At 37.2% G+C, this 13719-nt stretch overlaps 1 protein-coding gene across 4 annotated transcripts in view; it reads right to left on the bottom strand.

Annotated features, from left to right (window-relative positions):
• The window catches only part of MAP3K7 (mitogen-activated protein kinase kinase kinase 7), a 74526-nt gene that overhangs the window by 55735 nt on the left and 5072 nt on the right, over positions 1–13719 (bottom strand). For all 4 annotated transcript variants that reach the window (XR_004248347.2, XR_004248346.2, XM_032155434.2 and 1 more), the window contains exons 2-3: positions 3456–3566; positions 321–386 (exon numbers count right to left, since the gene is read on the bottom strand). Coding sequence is in view for 2 of the 4 variants with exons in the window: in XM_032155434.2 (XP_032011325.1) it covers positions 321–386; positions 3456–3566 (177 nt within the window). In the remaining 2 variants the exon portion in view is untranslated. The remainder of the gene's footprint in view (positions 1–320; positions 387–3455; positions 3567–13719) is intronic.

Genomic DNA, 13719 nt, shown 5'->3' on the forward strand with positions numbered 1-13719 from the left:
ACAAATAAGTAACTCAATAAATAAAGAGAAAGAAAAAAAATAATATGGGAGCAATGCCACAGTGCTGTATTCTCACTGTTTAGAGTGTGTTGGTGACATACTGTGCGTGTATAATAGCCACATGTACTCATATAGTCCTTGAACTATTGGGATCACTGCTGATATTTTAAAATATTGGAGGTATCTTTTTATCTTGAAAAAATATAATATTTTTGAAAAACTTAAAAAAAAAAAAACAAAAAACCCAAAATACCTACATAAACTACACACATCTGCCATGTCATTTCTCACAGGTGACCATGAAAAAGTAACAAACTTACTGGATTCAAGCAGGCTCCATAAAGCTTTACAATATTAGGATGGTTCACACGGGATAACTGCCGAAGCTGTTAAGAAATTAAGGTTTCTTTTAAAAAGTGATAATTTTCGAAGTACTGATTTCACAGTATCATTAAAATCTTACTGTTGTACAAAACATTTGTTTAAATCATTCAACCATCACTATTTACTAAGTAACAGGCATTGTAATCATAGTCACTGAAAATACCAAGTGACTGCCCAGAATGGCACAGAATCCCTGTTCTCCAGCTCATACAGTTTAGCTGGAGAGATAGACATCTAAACAAATAATTAAATCAATATGCAAAGTGCTATAACAGGAGTTATGAACAACGCATGATGAGTATATAGAATAAGAAGAGATGAACTCTGCCAAGAAATGTTAGGATATGATCCCAGAGATGGTACTGAGCTGCATCATACAAACCAGAAGTCATGTTATCATTGTTATCATCTTCATAGCTATAGTTGAACAGTCTAGCTGCTCTGCGTGGGTCCCTAATGTGCACCTCATAGATATTGTATAATTATCACAACTCTGCAAGGTAAGTATTATCATTTCCATTTTAAAGATGAGATTTTAACCTTAAGTCTCAGAGAGGGTTCAATGACCTGTTCTATAGCTAAGAAGTGGGGTGTGAACTTTAGTCTATCTGACTTAAAATGTGCACTCCCTCTGTATACTTGCCTCCATTCCATTTCTCATTTCTTGAATTAATTCTCTCCTCTCCATTCCCACTGCCATTGCCTTAGTAATCCCAACCTGAACTGCTGCAGTGATCATTATAGCCTACTGGCTGGTTTCCCTCTTTCAGTTTTAATCATCCCTGATCCAATGATCCATACTGAGGTCAATGAAGGGTTTGGCTATACTCACTTCTCTTATTCTAGATCTCAAACTTCTTTCTTTCTTTCTTGTGAGACAGGTTTTGCTCTGTTACCCATGCTGCAGTGCAGTGGTACAATCTTGGGTCATTGCAACCTCTGCCTCCTGGACTCATGCAATCCTCCTACCTCAGCCTCTGGAGTAGCTGGGACTACAGGTGCACAGCCACCATGCCTGGCTAATTTTTGTATTTCTTGTAGAGATGGGGTTTTGCCATGTTGTCCAGGCTGATCTCAAACTCCTGGGCTCAAGAACCCATCTGCCATTCCCAAAGTTCTGGGATTACAGATGTGAACCATCATGCCTGTCTTCAAAATTCTATTAATGCATCCCGCTCCACAGCAAACTGCTTCTTGTTCTCATTCTTTTCTCCCTTCTCCTCTCTTTTCTGCCCCTTTTCCACTCTTCTTCCTCTTCTCTATTACATACATTATGCTGCTGGCTCATATTCAGTCCACTAATGTCTTTAAACCATCATACTGTATGCTAATAAAAAGCTCTATCTATCTAGAGCCAACATGTTTGGATTTTTCGTTCTAATAGAAGACTTAGTATCACTATTTATTATATTTATTTACTATATGAAAATATATTTACTATATTTCATCTTGCTAAGGTGAGATTCAGATAGCAGATTATACAAGCATTTCTTCCTCCTCTCTCCCTAATTGCCACTAAGATGATAAAGATTTGAAAAATTTTAAGGCATAACCTCAGAAGGATGAAGAGAATGTAAAGTGCACAAACAGCATACATTTTTGGAAGCTGGAAAGCAAATGACTAGCAATAACATATAGCAGACCTAGAAGAGCTGCATCATAAACTGGCAATGAGAAAAATGGAGAAGCAACCAGATTTATCTCACAAAGCTTCCAAAAGGTTGGGGAGTGGTGGCAGAACGAGGTACCTATGCAAATGAGCTAATCAAAGGATAGGGCAGGGGACAGCGTAAAAGACCCAAAGATTCCTTCCTTGACTTCAGACAGCTCAGTGACTATCTCTTATCATCCCAGCAGAAGACTAGAGGTTGATTCTTTAGAGAAGGGGTAATAAACAGCATCTGGACTGGGGACACCAAACATGAAGGAATGAGCGCAAAGTAGTTGTCTCTGGGAAGCAGAAAATTAGATTGGAGGAGGTATAGGAGACTGAGGTCTTTTTTACTAAGAATTTTTGGAGAACCATTTGATTTTTTATATTACATGCACATCTTATCTGGATTTAAAAAATTTTCTTCACGCTATTATGATCTTTTTGACTTGTGATTCCTAATGTTTAACACATATGCTATTTCATCCAGCTTTGTGAAACTGCTAATGTAACAGGAAATGATCAATAGCTTTATCTAAACTGTAATAAAAATATTGCATAAGACAAAGCTGAGGCTAGACTCCTAGAACATATTACTAGAAATCACCTTTCTTCATGCTGACATCAAATCACTTATCAGCATTTCTCAACTCATTCAGCCACTTACAAATCACTTTCTCATATCACAATTAAGTCCTCATTTTTCCATGTTATACATTAAAAATCTGAAGTATATTTTGAAATTATGATTAAATGAAAAAACAGAGATATAAATTCAGAAGGTTTATAAGGTACAGGCCACTTATCCATCGGCCAATGAGGTTTAATAGTGATAAAAACATTGATTTAACTAAATAATGTGATTCAAAATACAAAATAACAAAGTTAGTAAAGGATAAATTTGATAATACGCTAATCTCACGATTATTTGATTTTCATTCATCATTCAATCTAATCTATTTCTAAAAGAACAGTTGCAAATTTTCATGCTAAATGAGAAAAATCAAATGTGAAATAATTTTTCTTTAAAATAATCTAATTTGAGTTTCTAAAAAACATTCCATTTAAAATAAGTGTATAAAATTTCTTAATTTTAGATAATGGGAAAGCATACCATTTCTTTTCTATTTTAAAATTAAAATATTATGCCTTGAAATAGGTCTGAATTCCATGGATGAAACTGTTTTAATCCAGGGGTGAATTCATTTATGTAGTTAAGTCTCTTTTCCCCTAATTTTTAATCAGACTTAAGAGTATGAATGAGAAAATGTTCCTATGGCAGTACCTTTGACTAAACCAAATTGCTGATGTTCATGTATACAAAGAAATGACATCTGAGAAACCAATCTTTTTCATAATATTAAATTCACAGAGTATCTGAAGTGCAGAACTACACAAAAGAAATGACATCTCAACTTACCTCTACAATAAATGCTTTCCTCTCAGATTCACTTTCTATTTGTTTAATAGCAACATCTTTTGCTCTCCACTTAGCTTTGCAAACAACTCCAAAGGCTCCTCTTCCAACAACCTGAGTTAAACAAACAAAAAAAACAAACAAAAAACACCACAAGAATCGGAATCAAATAGATCAGCCCAATATAAAAAACTAAAGCCCATCTTTAAGACTTTAAATTAAAAAAAAAAAAAATGGAAATCAACAGTATCTGGATTTGCCACTGAACAAGTATGAATTTTTGTTAAAGTGAGAAGATAATTAAACGCACGCTTGTCTCTATCTTTGAAAGTTTATGATCTGTACACCCATTCATTCTCAAGTAAAACCAAAAAAGACACACGGAGGAACAAAGTAAAGTGATTTGTTAAACAGAGAAAAAAAAAATTAAAACAGGCAAGATGAATGAGAAGACAGAAGATGATATGGAAAAACAAAAAGCAGGAACATATAATAAATATTTCCAGCTATCATATTTTAGAAATTAAAAATAGCCTTTGAATAATTCAATAGGGATAGGGAATGGAGGAGAAAGGATATAAATATAGATGTTAAAAGACTGGCTATGAAGGACAGATAAAATATAGTATTATTTATTCCATGGAGTTTTATTCCGCAAGAAAAAGTATTGATATATGTTACTTACAATATGAACTCCAAAAACATTATGCTAAGTCAAAGAAGTCAGACACCAGAGACCACATATTGTATGATTCCATTTATACAAAATGTTCAGAAAAGGCAAATCTAAGATAGATACCTGGGTCCGAGGGTGAAAATTAGAATTAACAGTAAATGAGTAGCTGGTATCCTGACAAAGTGATGAAATTATCAAAAAAAAAAAAAAACCAAAAACCTAATTTATGGTGGTGGCTGACAACCTGGTAAATTTGCAAAACCCACCAAATTGTACACTTCACGTGGGTGAATTTTATGATGTATAAAATAGATCTCATTACAGCTATTTTTCAAAAGTCATAAAAAAAAAGATCAGCCATGTATCATACTATTGTTGAAGCCAACTGATGAGTACTGCATGGGTTCATTGCTCTCTCATGGAGTCCTATTTTTACAAATATTTGACATTTTTCATAATATAAAAAAATGAAGAAAATACAAATAGCTTTTGATACTTGTTAGAATAAAATCGTTAGATTTTATTATTGTGAAAGGACCTTAGTTAAGCACCACCTACTCCAATCTCTCAGCTTCCAACGAACCTAAGCACTTTGTATCAAGGCCTTTTTCTTTAGCAAAAAATCTGCATCTCTTAACCATATTTATATGTACTTTCTATGCAGCAGGCACTTAACTAATGCTTTACATACATTACCTCATTTACACAGGCCTAGAGGAAGGTACTAATGCTATCCTCATTTTACAGTTGAAGTGCCTAGCTTTAAAGAAGTAAACTAACTTGCCCAACGCTATACAGCTAGCAAGTGTTAAAGTGCAGTCTGATGCCAGGTAGTCTAACACGGGATTGTTACCAATCCTAATTTGTAACATATATAAAGCCCCATGTCGTGAAGTAGAAGTTAGTGTCTTCCCTTGGAGGAACTTTCACTTTAGACTTACATGAACAAATTCCTGGCACAAAACTCTTCTATAACAAAGCTGACTATAGCTAGGTTGATCAAATGAGTTATTATCTAACTGAGGGCACTTTGGAGATTAAAAAGGGGGTATTAATAATAATAATATTAGGACACTAGTTGTAAACTGCGATGTGTATGGCCACTCTAGCCATAGCTTAAATTCCACTTCATGTATCAATAAGGCAGAATGAACATTTACCATATTGTTCAATGTCTAAAGCCACTCAAATGGTTAACATTTATTGAATGTTTACTAAGTACCAGGTACTATTCTATGTGCTTCTCATGCATTAACACATTTAATCCTATTCCATTTAAAAGGGAGGCAAATGGAGTCACATGGTTGTAACTTGCCCAAGATTGGATGGTCAGAAAATATTCAGAGAAGCCAGGATTTGAAGCCTAGAGCACGTAATGATGAACATACTCTACATTCAGCTTCTGTTCATCAGTGGCTTAAAGGAAATGGGGCTGCCTCTAGGCAAAAATTTCAAAGTAGGCCAACATCTCTGGTAGCTAGTCTTTGTTTTGTTGACTTTCCATTTCACTCGTCCTAGCCCTGGGCGCCCAGTGTTCTGTGGTTTAGGTTCTTGTTCTCCTTCACAATTCTCATCAGACATTTGTACTTGCCATTCAGTTACTTTATTGTGAATAGAGGGTACTGGCTACCTGGTACCATTAGAATAAATGAAAGAGCACACCCAGGCTCTGAAATCCAATAGACTTGAGTTTGAATGTAGGGCTCTGTCTACCTATTAGCTCTTAATGGTGGACAAGTTTGAGTTTCTGTTTTCTCAACAGTAAAATAGAAGTGCTGACGTTTTACTTCATGAATATCTACAGGATTCGTAAGTTAAACCAGGTATTTCCTCAAATACTACAAAGAACAGTAAGTGCTTGGCATTGGGTATGAAGCAGTGTAAAGGGCTGTAGTACTCATTTCTTTTTTTTTCTTTTTTCTTTTGGGTAGAGATGGGATCCCACTATGTTGCCCAGGCTGGTCCTGAATCCCCGAACTCAAGTAATCCCCCTGCCTCAGCCTCCCAAAGTGCTGGGATTACAGGCATGAGCCACTGCACCTGACCTGTAGTACTCATTTCTCTTGCAATAAACTAAGATGAGGCCGGGCGCGGTGGCTCACGCTTGTAATCCCAGCACTTTGGGAGGCCGAGGTGGGCGGATCACGAGGTCAGGAGATCGAGACCACGGTGAAACCCCGTCTCTACTAAAAATACAAAAAAATTAGCCAGGCGTGGTGGCGGGCGCCTGTAGTCCCAGCTACTCGGAGAGGCTGAGGCAGGAGAATGGCGTGAACCCGGGAGGCGGAGCTTGCAGTGAGCCGAGATTGCGCCACTGCACTCCAGCCTGGGCGACAGAGCGAGACTCCGTCTCCAAAAAAAAAAAAATAAACTAAGATGAATAGCAAGCAGGTCCTAAAAAAATTTCAACTTCGTGGCAACATTAGTTTAAGAACACAGGCATGGAGACCAGACTATACCTACTGATATTACTATTAAATATGAAATGATTATTAAGTAATTTATTCTTCAGCTATGTATTTATAAATACATCACAGCAACTGGTACTTACTAGGAATCCCCTTTTTTCATTTCCTCCATTTTGAGGTACGTTCATGCAGGGATTCCAAACATTATCTATTATTTGTGAATCACACGTTTGTCATAAAAATTCATTTGACTATTTGTAATTCACAAGTGCCACCTAGTGATGAGAGCAGAGCTGATTCTGAGCTTTCAACTTAAAGCCATGGGAGCAAAATGTGGCCAAATGAGGACATGATAAACTTTCTCCTTTTGCTCAAGAAAGCAATTTTCTAGAACACCCTGAAATACAAAACAGGCACATTCCTGTAAGATGAGCCCATTGGCTCAAGAAGCCTCCATTCTTATTAGGGCCACAAGATATTTCACATGCACAGTGAAATGACAGGATCTAAAGTTATAATAAAGAAAGGTGAAGATGTCCAAGGTTGTACTGACCTGAAATACAGGATAGAAATAATAACTGCTGTGAATTCAAAGGAGTGAGATTATAAGCACAGTCAATACATAAAGAATTAAGTTTCTGTGTATCAAAAATGACTTCCCATTTTTAAAAATAGCATAAAGGTAGATACACTGGGGATGAGAAGAAAAAATATATATAAAGAATGGACCCCTGCCTTCACGGAATGAAAGTGCGGTAGAGAAGAAATTTAAGACTAAATAATAGTGCTTAAAAACTTTTAAACACTTACCAGCTGAAGAGAGCCAAAGGTAAGGGTCCATGATGAAGGCTAATAAACTCCTCCCTCCCCCTTTTCAGGATAGGGTTAGGGTAGGGATTCAACAGCAAAAAAGACTTATACCCCTCTCTTCTCACTTAGATCCCCAAGAGCAGGCATCCTCACAGCATGTGCTCTGCAAACACCAGAAGCTTCAAAGGAGTAAGGATTGTGGCAAGGAAGACAGACCAAGGGAGGCCCTAACCCGGGTTCCCTCAGCCCCAGTAGAACATGTAAAAGATAAAGAAAAACTCTTGTGAAGCAAAAAGCAAGGTAACTGAGAATTAAGGAGTCTTCTGATCGCAGGAAGGAGGCTGCAGTAGGGCAGAGTGTTGGGGCCTACATTAGAGGTCTGTGGGATGGTAGCTAGCTCAAATACTTAATGAAGAACACAGCTGGGTTTCAGAGGATTAATGAAAGCTAAGGGGAAGCCCTGGTCAGCAAGCCGGGAGAAATGGGTTAGGTCTTCTGCCTTCAAAGGATGCAAGTGAGGCTTGATGTTGAAAGAATGATGAACTTCATTTGTTTACTCCTTAAACCAATATTTCTTTAGTGCGTACTACATCCAGCTACTGTTTGGGACATCAGAAATACAGAGAGAAATAAGACAAAGGCTCTGATCTACACAAATGTACTTTCTAGTGTATGTGGAGGGAGGGGAGAAGGAGAAAAGACAATCGATATACAAACAAAAGATGAGTAAGAAAAAAATCAGACTTTAAAAAAATGCCACGTAGAACAACAATGACAACAACAAAAAATAGGAGATGCTATGACCAAGAGACTAGTGGCAGCTCCAGGCTGGGCAGTTTGAAAAGGCCATATAAAGAAGTTACTAATCTGACATTTGGATGACACAAGGCACCAATCCCAGCACTTTGGGAGGCTGAGGCAGGTGGATCACGAGGTCAGGAGATCGAGACCATCCTGGCTAACACGGTGAAACCCCATCTCTACTAAAAATACAAAAAATTAGCGGGGCGTGGTGGCAGGCACCTGTAATCCCAGCTACTGGGGAGGCTGAAGCAGGAGAATGGCGTGAACCTGGGAGGCAGAGGTTGCAGTGAGCCGAGATCGCGCCACTGCACTCCAGCCTGGGCAACAGAGCTAGACTCCATCTCACATAAAAAAAAAAAAGAAGAAGAAGAAGAAGAAACAACTAATATAAAGCTTTGCCCTAAGGGAAAAGAAAAACCTCACTACCTTGTTCACTCCAATATGTGAGCCCAACCTAAGGGCTATGCGCTATTCCAGGCACTGAAGATACAAGAGTGAACAAACCAAATCAAAATCCTTGTTCTCATTGTTTTTATTCTTGTGGAAAAAGACAAATAAAAAGGAAGGGAGTTGTGTGCTAAGAAGAAAAGGAGTATAATTGTGTGTGTATACACACATGTATGCACTCTGCTTCACTCAAATTTTAGACAAGGTAATCACTCAAGGCCTCACTGAGAAAGGTGACATTTTAGTGATGATTTAGAGAAATACTTGGGAGTGTCTGGTGTGGCTGGTGTATAGTGGAGGAAGGGAAGAGTGATTGTAAAGTAAGGCTGGAGGGACAGGCAGAGGTTGGATCCTGAATGGCTCTAACTACCATGAAAAGGAGTTTGAATTTCAGTCTAAGTGCAATGTGAAGGAACTGAAAAAATTCAAGGAAATAAGGATGGTATGTGACTTACATTAAACAAAATCATTATAGCTCTTAAAGAAAGAATTGTAGGGAAGCTAGGATATGTAAATAGAGACCCATTAGGAAGCCATTACAGCAGTCCAAACAAGCAACAACAGCTGCCAGGGCAAGGTCAATGGTAGCGCAGAAACTGGGCAGACCTGGGACATGTTTTAGAGGTAGAGTCAATAGGGTTTGCCGATGCTCTGCATCCAGGCAGGACAGGTGTAGAGGAAAAGAGATGAATCAAGGAAAACACATAGACTGGACAACAGTTTACTGAGGGATAAGAATGATGCACATTTTTTTTTTTTAATAACTCAGTTTCGTTTTAGTCATATGAAGTTTAAGATGCCTACTGGATATCCAAGAGGAGATATCAAGTAAGAAGGTAGAAACTGAGTAAGAGGATCTATGGAGAAGTCAGACAAAGAGATACAAACTTGGGAGTCATTAGCATGTAGTCAGTTTTTCTGGTCAATCAGTTGGAAGAAGTAATCAAAAATAATATGGAGATACTGGAGTCCAGGAACTGAGCTTTGAAGCAGTTCAACATTTAGATCACAAGAGAGGAGAAGGAATGGGCAAGGAACAGGAAGGAACAGTCAGTATGGTAGCAGGCAAACTAGGAGAGCATCAGAGAAGCCAAAAGAAAAAGATGTTCCAGGAGGAAAGCAGATATGAGGGCAGTGAAAGCATATGCCAGTGGCTCTAAAAGTGTGGTCTCCAGTTCAGCAGTATCAACATCACCTGGATATTTATTAGAAATATAAATTCTCAGGGTGCAACCCAGAATTATTGAGTCTGATGGTAAGGCCAAGCAATCCATGTTTTATCAAGCCCTCCAGGTAGTTTCAATGTTTGAAAACCACTGCATTCAAGGCTAATCCATTAACAACACATAATAAGGCAAGATATTTCAGTGGAAGCCATCACACAGACCAGAGAGCTCTCCCTTGCTGTTTATACTATTTGTGGAAGCTTTCTACAGCACCCATATGTCATCTTGAGCAGGAGAAAGGGAAAAGGAAAATCCTCATGAGGGAAGACTGAATTTTGAAATAACTGAATTCATCTTGAAATTTCTGAGTACAAAGATACTTAAAAGAGGTAAGTATTACATGGAAATTATCCTTGTTGTGGCAAGATTAAACGCTTTTCTCTACTGAGTTGAAAAGAGGAATGACTCGCAATTAAATAGTAGTTATAGAAAAATAGTTACATTTCTGAACTTTTAAAAACAAGTAAGAAATACCGGCAGGAGGACAGGAGTTTGTTTTGTTGTTTTGTTTTTTTGAGATAGGGTCTCACTCTGTCACCCACGCTGGAATGCAGTGGCGCGATCTCAGCTCACTGCAGCCTCTGCCTCTCTGGCTGAAGTGATTCTCCTGCCTCAGCCACCCAAAAGTAGCTGGGATTACAGGCTTGTGCCACCACACCTGGCTAATTTTTGTATTTTTAGTAGAGTCGGGGTTTTGCCATGTTGTCCAGGCTGGTCTTGAACTCCTGAGCTCAAGCGATCTGCCTGGGTTGGCTTTCCAAAGTGCTGGGATTACAGGCATGAACCACTGTACCTGGCCAGAGACAGGAGTTTTGTGCTTTAAACAAGAAAGAGTATAAGCCTATATCCATAAGAGTAGAAGACAGAATAATCAGATGATATATACAATGGATAAAGTTGTTTCCTGGTATATTTTGCTCTCCCTCCCCCCATTCTGATACTAGCTCTCTAAGGGAAAAGTCTGAATGGGAATTAGAGATGGCAGAAGGTGCTATGCAGCATAAAAAAAGCTTCCCAGGGCATTCCAATATACTTCTCATTCCTTTCTTCAAGAAATAACATTTTAAAGAAATGCAATTTTATTATCTGTATAACGATAATGCAACCTTATATTTAACAATATATTACAACTTGTAAAGCTCTTTCTTACAAATATGATGGAGTTTGAGTGTCACCATAAACCCATGAATATATAGGATTTTTTATTCCTACCTTAGAGAGAAGAAAACCAAGGCTCCAAGAACTGAAGTTACCTATTCAAGGATCATGGAATTAGTAAATCAGAGTCAGCTTTCAGGTATGTTTCATGGTGCCAACAAAACAGAGGCCTGCCAGGATTTGGTCCAGTGCCCAGTACAGAGAAAAATGCTACTCAAAGGCAGCAAGTATGATAACTAACAATCAACTTTTCAAAAGATTATATTCAAATTGGATTTTAGCTGTTTAGAAGGGGATTTTAAAAAGCCCTAATCTCCTTTAAGAAAAAAGAGTGAAGTTGGGTTAACAGAAGGCTTGTGTATAAAGGGTTTATGGCAGTCTCCAAAGATGGCTGTCAACAATCCCTTCTCTGCCTGTCTCTGCTTAAGAGTTCTATTTTAGCCTCTTTCACTGATTCTTCCTTCCTCTGTCCAAACCTTAGATGCTGCTACTTTCCAGGGTTCTGTCCTTGGCCCTTTTGTTTCTGAATCTGTTCTCTAATCTCATGGCTTCATACTCTCAAATCTCTCCCATCCAGGTCTTTTGCCCAAGCTCAAGATATATTTAAAACTGCCTTTGAGACTCAGGGGTCCTACAGGCTTATTAAGTTCAATATGTCAAATATTGACTCCATTATCAGTCCCTCACTTGTGTATATTGTAGTTTACTTGACCTTAGTTAAGTAGATTTACAGATATTATCTCATTTTAATTAAGTCAATTCTCACATTTTAGCAAAGTTTTATTTAGAAAGTACTTATTGCAACTTGAGTCATGATCAAATGATAGTATGAAACCTTTCATCTCCCATTGTTTAAAAATATCTATTTCATACATACACACTGAAAACTGAGTATACAAAATAGAAAGTGTTTTGTTTTACCAGTGGGAGACAGACAAACAAAAAATTGTGGACACCACTGCTCCAACAGGAAATGCTGGTTAAGAAAGTTCATTATTGTCTGCACTCCAACTCTCTCAGGCTATGTAAAACAGCACTCCACTGACTGGGGAAAATCTTACATGTGTATAGATTTAAAAAAAAAAATCATATATTTCTAAGAAAATGTTTCAAATGCAAATATCTTGGTAACAAATTTCCTTATTGTATTAATCAAGAACATAAAATCTTGGAGAAGATCAGATGTAGAATAATAATATGTCTGGACTACAAAGGCCAAGCCTAAAAACACATAAGGAGATTATGTACATTATTAGATAAGGAATGAGCCAATGTTACAAACTACAGAAAGCAAATTTGATGTTTTTCTTGACATATGGTAGATCAATAGAAAAAAGTGGCATAGATGGCCACTCGAGACATACTGGCAACTGAGGTAAACAATGAAAAAACTTAATATTCAAGTTGTAAACCACTGAAAGAAGGCCACTTTTTATTTACTACCAAATTTCTAGTCCAAGTTCACAAATCAAACGTGCTTTCTGAACCGTATTCTTTTCTGAATAATACAGTTTATTTGACACACTGTAACAATTAGGTTGTTTTTTAAAATTTTTTAGAGAGACACGGTCTCACTATGTTGCCCAGACTCGTCTCAAACTCCTGGCCTCATACAATCTCCCACCTTGGCCTCCCAAAGTGTTGGGATTACAGGTGTGAGCCACCGTACCTTGCCCAACATTATTTTAAATGACTGTTTTTTCCCCAAAGATGAATTTTCATCAAAAAAGTAAAAAAGAGAACATATCAAGTTACACGTATTTCCTCTATCACACACATCCAACTAAAATGGTGACCTACAAATAAATATTTCAGATATTCTTCATAATCCTTCATTTGTAAAAAACAGGAATGCAAAAAGGACTTTGGTTTTAAAAGGGAGGTCAATTTGGAAATATTTCCTTCTAAATTTATGAATGTTTTCTAAATCAAAATGTTTTTGATTACTTTATGATAAGCATTTCTCCCCCTATGGTTGAATCCTCTCTGTTTTGGGTCTACAACTTTAGTCTCATACAATTAAGTAGATTTAAATTTAATTTCTTAATAAAAAATACAGAAGAATATGAGATGGTATATAGAATATTTCCATGCAACTACTATTGAAAGGCACAAAAACAAAAATCAGGTTTTGTGTGTATGTATGTTATTTTTAAAGAAATTCCTTTAAAAATTAATTTCCTCATGATGTAAGATGACTCCATTCCTTCAGAGAAGTCATGTTAAACAGCCAAACACACACCTAATCTAAATGGAAAAGGATGTATGCCTTTGTGCTCTTAATTTATTATTAAATAATTCTTTTAATTGTTCCGAATTCATGTTATTTTTAGTTCAGTGACTATAGCTGTCAGTTTCATTTGGCCCTGTTCTATGAACTATCTGAATGGACCCCTGGTGATGCTGGCATTGTTCTGGCTAGAAATGCGGAACATGACAGAACAAGCATAGATCATACATTTATTAGTTAGGACTTGGAGCCTCCAACTATGTTAGAACTTCAATATCTATTAATAAACTGGCAGAGTGGAACTGCCATCTGCTGACAAGATGGATTTGACAACATAAAAGTAAAGCTTTGATTATTCAAACTTTCTTCTGAATTTTTCAGGCAGTCTTTTAATACCTGCCACAATACATCTCACCCGTTTTCTAGGCTTTTATTTCAAATAATATGCTCATGCTATCTTTTAAGCTACACGTGTACAATGCAAAAATTATCTCTGTAGCTACCTCTT

Source organism: Hylobates moloch, unplaced genomic scaffold, assembly GCF_009828535.3.
Source record: "Hylobates moloch isolate HMO894 unplaced genomic scaffold, HMol_V3 SCAFFOLD_2, whole genome shotgun sequence".
NCBI classification, from domain to species: Eukaryota; Metazoa; Chordata; class Mammalia; order Primates; family Hylobatidae; genus Hylobates; species Hylobates moloch.